Consider the following 8,149-nt stretch of genomic DNA (forward strand, 5'->3'; position numbering starts at 1 on the left):
ATATAATTTATATATAAATATGCAACTGAATATACACTTTAGAGAAGGAATTTTGGTATTTTAAAAATGTAAAGAAAGATAAGTTTTTAAGTTTGTGTATATTAAATATGATATTTAGAGAAGATTTTGTAAGTGTAACTAAAAGCGATCTTTAGAGAAAGTTTTGAAAAATGTCACTAAAGGCAAAAAATTTAGTGAAGTTTTTCCATTAACTTGTTTAAAAGTATTTTTTAATAACTCTTATAAACCGTTACAAATACTTGAATAGAGTCACTAATGAATATTTTTAGCGAAGTTTTGAAAAAAATTAACCTTTAAAGAAACTTCAACTGAAAAAGCGTCACTAAGGCTAACAAAAACGCACTACCTTCATAAAGAAAAGATCTTTGACGAAATCGAAAGGTTTCTCTAAAAGCTTTAAAGAAGCTTTTAAGACTTTGAAGTACAAAACAAAACCTTGTCCGAAGTAGCAGATGAATGCTTGAAGATATATAAAGGAAGATGTTTTGGCTTAATGAAGATACCCCATAAAGGGATTCTGTTCAGCCATTACTGTAGCTATAAATAGACAAAAAAAATCCCAAATTGAATGCTTAGAATATGCTTGTTTATAGCATACATTTGTGTGAATACAATATATACCATGATTTTATTTTCATTTGGTTAAAGGTTGGCTTTTGATTACAAACCCCTTTCACTTTCCTTAAAACATGGCATGCCTGATATTTCATTGAATCATAACATCCAAACATTCAGCCATTGACCCATCTTCCATATATCAACCATATAAACAGGCGCAGTTTCTCATTTAACAAAGTTGCATCAAAAAATTAGTAGCCATGGTCAACCATCTTAGCAATAAAAGCTTGTTCATAACATCGCTGCTTTTGAATTCCGTTTTCTGCACATTTCTGGTTCCTGTTTCTTCCACGCTTCAAAGGTTTCATCACCACACGAACAACAATGGTTCACTCCGGTTTTTGGTCATCGGTGATTGGGGCCGAAAAGGGTGGTACAACCAATCTCAAGTTGCTGTTCAGGTTTCGATTTTCCTCCATCTTGGCCGTCTCTAGTTGTTACTTTTGTGGGTTTAATTATTTGGTGAGATCGTTGCAGATGGGAATCATTGCAGACAGACTAAATATAGATTTTGTAGTTTCAACTGGAGATAATTTCTACAATGATGGGTTAACCGGTGTTCAAGATCCCGCCTTCGACGAGTCGTTCAAATATGTGTATGCTGCACCTAGCCTTCAAAAACAGTGGTATACTGGTACGTACCTTCAAAGATGACCTCTAGCAGTTGCAAAAAACCTACATTTTCCCACCAAAAATTATTGCATTTTGTGGGAGATGGAGATTGGGATTAAAACCTTGAATCTTTATATATCTATATGTTGGACCTCCATTAGTGATCGATGTGATTGTCGTTGCAGTTCTGGGGAATCACGATTACCGTGGTGATGTAGAGGCGCAATTGGACCCGATGCTTAGAAAAAGAGACAGCAGATGGCGATGTTTAAGATCTTTTATCGTCAATACAGGTACTTAACCATAACCATTACATTTTCAAGTACATATCGTTAACAAAAATCCAGTTTTCGTGTAACTTGAAGTTCGTCGTGTAGATATTGCTGAATTGTTCTTCGTGGACACGACTCCTTTTGTTGAAATGTACTTCGATGACCCAAAAGATCACAAATACGATTGGCGAGGCATACTTCCTCGCGAAGTTTACCTCGCCAATCTTTTAAAGGTAAAACTGAATTCTTGATGCATAAAGAGTAAGTTTGTCGGTTTTTCTAACATGAACTAAACTTGAGCTTTTATTCAACATTAAAATTTTAAGGATTTGCGATCAGCATTGAGCGAGTCGAAAGCTAAATGGAAGATCGTTGTTGGCCATCATGGTATTAGAACCACGGGTCACCATTGTGATACTCCGGAGCTTGTCACACATCTTCTGCCCGTTCTGGAGGTACATATAATCGATCTTTCTTCACTACAAAGAAGATTGAAACCCTAAATCGACATGGCTAAACGTATTTTAACAACAACTTGTGGAATTTAGCGATAAAATTTATGTATTTAGTGACGAAATTCGGGCATATAACTACGAGATTTTGCATATCATCAGTTTTAATAGCATCTTTTTGATGGGTCTACTTCTTCTTGATTAAATTGTTTTTGTATGTACAGGAACATCATGTTGATTTTTACATGAATGGACATGATCATTGCCTAGAACATGTGTCGTGCCAAAATAGGTATGTAAACAAGTTCTCTGCTGCATCAAGCTCAATATATGTCTGAATGGTTTCTCACAGAGAACTTAATCAGTGATCAGCCAAATTTCCTCGCGATTTCTCTTGCAAATGAATTTGTTCTCAACCGTAACTGTTTTCGATTCCTGTGCAAATACGAGTAACGAGTATCCCTCCATTTAACATCAATATGTGACATGATCATTGCCTAGAACATGTCTCATCCTAGAAAACAAGACACTAGAACGAAATCGAGTTTATAGAACGCCCACAAAGTTTAAATGCCTAATAGATCGTTACATATGACTTTAAGTTTATAAGCCCAATTAAACAATAAAGGGTCACAATCTAAAAGTGTTGTAATAAGTTTAAAAGACGTTTTTTAACATCTTAACAAGTGTTTTATTGACACTTTTAGAATATAGCCTCGTATTAGCAATTATATAGGAAATATCGTATAACATTACAACAAAATCAATTTTATAGAACCCTAAAATGTAGTAGTGTTCTAAAAAAATACTTTATAAGACTTAAATTTATATGAACAAATAAAAAGCGTTCTTTCTAAAAGTGTTACAATATACAATACGTTTTTAGGCATCTTAACAGATTTTTAAAACCCTTCTCTAAAATAAAAATGTCTTATTAATTATTTTATACAACACTATTTGAAAAAAAAATGCCCTATAAACACTTTATTTTAAAAAGCGTTTTATAAACCTTTTGTAACACTTTTAGATAGTACATTTATAGTTTGATCTAATAATTTTAAATTATATAAAGCATTATATTAGTACGTTTAGACAATTTAGGCATCATATAAATCAATTTTTTTATTAACTTAGATATCTAACTTGCTATGCGGGACCACCTGCTTTGCAGGTAACCCGGAGTCACCGCATTTGAACCTCTGTGGCCACAAGGGAATTCTTGTTCCTTCTTGGATTTAAACCTGGGACCTAAAGGCACTTTTGACCTTTGGAGCCAAACTCAAACCAATTAGGCACCATCCTTATGGTTAATTTTGTTATAGTGTAAACACTTGTTTTTATAGGACAATTTTTTCCAAATAGCTAATAGATCACTTTATTTTAAAAAAAATCTAAAACATTTGCTAAAATGCCCAAAAAGTGTCATAAAACTCCTGACAACACTTTTAGATATAAAGTTTTTTTTTTTTTTTTGGTCCTATAAAAAATGTCCTAAAGCAATCTATTAAGACACTTCAACTATTTTTGCGTCCTATAAACCCAATTTTCTCGTAGTAAGACTTAGAAATATTTTTGTATGCTAATTGAACGAACCATCGTTTGTATGCTAATTGTGTGATATAACATGAAAAATTGCAGTAAAATACGTTTCTTAACAAGCGGGGCTGGATCGAAGGCGTGGCTTGAGGCGAACAAGCCGCAAGATGAGAAATGTGGCGTTAAGTTCTTCCATCATGGACAAGGGTTCATGTCGATGAAGTTAACGAAAAATAATGCTAGATTTGTGTTCTATGATGTTTTCGGTAAACCTTTGCATCGATGGAGGACATCCTTGAAGAAGCTTCATACGTCAATGTAGATACGCAAATCACATCTTCGAAACTATAACGGTTTAGATGATAACCTAGGAGTTATTTTAAGTTCTTATTAACGTATATAGGTATGTCATGGCATATATGGTTTTGTTAGTAAAAATTTGAAAATCCGAACTCATAACTTTTTGGGGGTCGTTGTATTCGACTATTGTTTCTTTTTCGATATGGATCGATCTTTCTAAGCATGAATCATGAGTTTGTTGCTAATTTGTATTCGTTTGTATTATGAGTTGTAACCCTTTGCCCCATACTATGTGACAATTGCCACTCATACATTCATCTCTTCTAAGGGTTGTTTACCAAACGCTTACCTGAGTAAGTGCTTACCAAGTCACATTGCTCTATCGGATGAATATGACAAGGACCAAAAATCTTACCCGTAAGAGCAAATCAAGGACCAAGAATTTTGTTTGATAAGCGACGACGATGACTCTTACCACGATCAACACTTACAAGGTAAATTGTTGCATACAATGCAACAATCCTGTTTTGGTGTACTAAAATTTTAACTAGTAAGTAAGTGATAGTGTTGAATTTTACCGCTAAATACTTATCGGTTAAGTGTTCTTTTCAAGAAAAAACAACATTTTAACATAATCTGACCTTACCAACTTCAGTTTATTAAAAAAAAAAAGGGAGTAAAATAGTTTTGAAAACTGTCGTTGGTGATCCGCAACGGATCACCAACGGACTACCAACGTATATGGTAATCTCTTGGTGATCATTGACAGCTTTAAATATGATTGCTTTTGTATAATTTGCTACGTTATTGAAAAGAGGCTCACGACGAGAACTTGGTAAGCAGCGGAGGGATCAAAACTCGACATCATGACTTCAACAGACGATATAACCAATTGTTAGTAAGATTAACTCAGCAGTACGAAGACTCATTTGACAGATTCATTGCTTGATCAGGGTTGATGTGCTGAATGATGTCCAACAGCTGAGTGATCTTTTTCTTATTCACTTTATTGTAGAATAAGACAGTCAAGTTGCAGAAAAATACAAATAGCATGCATGTTTGCCCCATGAAATACAGTGTGGCTTGTATTAAATGCATTCTGCTGTCAACTAAGAGAACATGCCACCGTTGAGTTGCAAAGTTGGCACGAAGATCAGGAAAATTACGATCTTTTATTCTTGACAGTGGTAAGCGTGTGTATATATATATATATATATATATATATATATATATTAGTCGTGTACCCATATGATGCAACGTGGGTGAACCACAATTCTGAAACATTAGTTTAGCTTTGATTCATAAGTTTATATGTTTATTTACCATTAATTGAGTTTGCCTACAATGACAATTATCATTCCAGCATCCAAGCGGCGCCTTATAAGTTTTGTATGGTAGAAAATATTGAATGTCGTTATGTTGGAATGAGGTGGGAGAAAAACAGAAATAACAACTGAAAAGATTGATCAGATGCGGGAAAGAATAAAAATAGCTCATGATCGACAAAAGAGTTACGCCGAAAAACGTCGAAATCCGATTGAATTTTTGATGGGAGATTTTGTGATGTTGAAAGTTTTGCCATGGAAAGGTATTGTACGTTTTGGTAAAAAAGGAAAATTGAGTTCAAGATATATTGGGTCATTCAGAATTAGTAAACGAATTGGTGAAGTAGCGTATCAGCTAGAATTATCAGAAAAGCTCGGTATTATTCATAACATTTTTCATGTTTCGAATTTGCAAAAGTGTTTGGCTGATTCTAATATTGCCCTACCATTACCTAAAATTTAGATCGATGAAAAGTTAAGTTTTGTGGAAACTCCAGAAGCCATTACCAATCAAAAAATTAAAGTGTTAAGAAATAAATATATTAGCCTTGTAAAGGTACAACAGGGATTTCATAAATGGCAAGAGGCTACATGGGAACTGGAGTCAGAAATGAGATTAGAATATCCGTGGTTGTTTGATTAATTGAATTTCGGGACGGAATTCTTTTGAGGGGTGGATAACCGGGTATTCGGATATAAAAGTTCGGAGTGATTTTTGAAAGGTGATGGTCAGTGGAGGGGTTTATTTGTGTATGTGCTTTAATGTTTAAAATAATCTCCACCATCTAAATGTTATGATATATGAGATATTTGTTTTATCTCATGGGAGAATATGATTAATTATTTTAAAAACCTCCACCGCCTTTTATGGTTTAAAGTAAAGTATTGGATAAGATAATTATCTTATCTCATTGATTTAGTAGAGAAAAAGAAACGTGAGCTTTTCTGTGCGTAAAGTAAACAAGCCTTTAAGGGGAAGAAGAAGTTGTTCTGTGATTTCTACTTGAATTTGTTGTTATGATTAATTCATCTTCATCTATGTGAACATAAGGTGAATTTAAATTATCAACTTTTCTTATCTGGTATTTGAAATTTGAGTCGTATGGTTCTTATATGGGGATGATGATTAAACTGTTTCTGGATTCTATTTGAGCATGATGGTGAGACTAGGTATAGAACCGTATGGTTCTTTATATGAGTTACTGTTATGAAACTGTGTTGATGCCACTATTGGCAAAATGGTGGTTTTTGTCATGATTATATCATGTGTCGAAATAAAGGTGACATATCAAAGAGCTGGGTAAATTTGAAATAAGGGTGACATAATCAGAAGTTGGGTAAATTTATAATAAGGGTGGCATAATCAGGGAGCTGGTAAATTTGTAATAAGGGTGGCATAATAAAGAGCTTGGTATATTGGGATATGGGTTGCATAAATCTATTTCTAGAAATAATGATATTTTTGATCATGGGGTTTTGTTATTGCATCCTTATGATGCAATGATCTTGAGTTAGCGCATTTGTGTGATGCGAAGACTTGGATTGTCGCATCCTATTGATGTGATAAAATGAATTGTTTTATAACCAAACGGGCTCTAGTTGACCAGAGGGCCTCTGGTTGCCTGCCTCTAGATGGCTTTACTTATGGTTGTTCATTTGAACCTTGTAATATATTCTAATCCATGATAAAGGAACCAGAGGGGCTTTGGTTGATCTTCATGTTTACTAGAGGGTCTCTGGTTGTAATTGAAACTCAAATTCTTTAAGTATTTAACATTTCTTAACCCAGATGCTCTGGTTAGGCTCTAGTGGCCAGAGGGGCTCTGATTGGTAAGACCAGAGAGCCTTTGGTTGGCCCTTGCTTTTGGTTGGCCTTGCTTTTGGTTGGCCTTGCTTTTGGTTGGCCCTTGCTTCTAATGGCCTAGTTTTGTGTTGGCTTTGCTCTGGTCCTTAAGGACCAGAAGGGCCCTGGGTGGTCTTGCTCTGTATGATGCGAGGAGTTGAGATTCTCGCACCAGTGTATTGCGAAGACTTGGGTTTGTCTCATCAATATGATGCGAGAAAATGCGATAAATTTCTATATGATGCAAATTTTACCCATGAAGTATTTTTCAAGATATTGGGTATTTGAATAACTTTGAAGAATGACTCTTCAGACTTATTAACTTTGAAGTATAACTCTGAAGAATGACTCTTCAGACTTGTAACTCTGAAGTATTTTTTTCACCCGAACTCTAAAGTCTTCTTTTTTAGATCTCTGAAGATAATTCTACAGACTTCCATACTTGACCCAAATTGCTTTAATAAAACTTTCATGATATATAGGACAATTTTGGTCCTAACAGCTAGTTTTACAAATATGGATTTATAACTAGATTTGGTGATTTTCACCTTGTAATTGTATCAAAGAAATTTCTCACTAAACCTCAAGGTCTAACCCTCATTTTGTGTTTCAAAAATGTGCATTATAGGTCAGGCAAAGTCAAAGGATAAGGGAAAAGGGAAATTATGATATGTCATATATATTTACATGGGTAATGAAGGAGAGCATGTTTATATGTTATTTTTGAATACTTGTTTACGTACACAAGTTATGTACAAAGATGTTGTGGAAAAAAAATTTGGTAGCTACTTTTGTAATGTAACTTTTTGTATAATTGGGACCGAATGTGTAAATTTGTATTTCTTGTTATATGAAATATGTGGGTTATATGTGAAATGTGAGATGGGTGTTACAACCATAATATGTTCATAGTTGTGAATTGTGCATAACTAAACTTGCATAAAGAAATCGTTTGTTGACTGTTGACGCAATGATTAATGTTTAGTATGCACTTTAACCACAATATTGTTCGTTGAGATGTTCACTGATGAACGATAACTCATCATCTCTATTAAAAGTAATGTATTTATTGGTGGACCATGAATACATTTATCAAAAACAATGAGTACATACGAACCATGAATATTTGTTCACTCATGAACAATTATTCAAACATGAATTGACATAAGG

General features: G+C 34.1%; 1 protein-coding gene across 2 annotated transcripts in view; it reads left to right on the top strand.

Annotated features, from left to right (window-relative positions):
* LOC112528133 (purple acid phosphatase 3-like) overlaps window positions 1-3,833 on the top strand; it is a 7,138-nt gene extending 3,305 nt beyond the window's left edge. Inside the window, exons 2-8 of one of the 2 annotated variants that reach the window (XM_025139067.1) lie at window positions 901-1,040; window positions 1,117-1,273; window positions 1,437-1,544; window positions 1,629-1,756; window positions 1,850-1,978; window positions 2,200-2,267; window positions 3,614-3,833. In XM_025139067.1, the coding sequence (XP_024994835.1) occupies window positions 1,117-1,273; window positions 1,437-1,544; window positions 1,629-1,756; window positions 1,850-1,978; window positions 2,200-2,267; window positions 3,614-3,833 (810 nt within the window). In that variant the 5' untranslated portion in view covers window positions 901-1,040. Of the gene's footprint in view, window positions 1-839; window positions 1,041-1,116; window positions 1,274-1,436; window positions 1,545-1,628; window positions 1,757-1,849; window positions 1,979-2,199; window positions 2,268-3,613 lie in introns of those variants that run through there. The other variant, XM_025139066.1, reaches the window with a different exon arrangement.
* The last annotated feature ends 4,316 nt before the right edge of the window (window positions 3,834-8,149 follow it).

Source organism: Cynara cardunculus (assembly GCF_001531365.2).
Source record: "Cynara cardunculus var. scolymus isolate 2C chromosome LG 15, CcrdV1, whole genome shotgun sequence".
Lineage (NCBI taxonomy): Eukaryota > Viridiplantae > Streptophyta > Magnoliopsida > Asterales > Asteraceae > Cynara > Cynara cardunculus.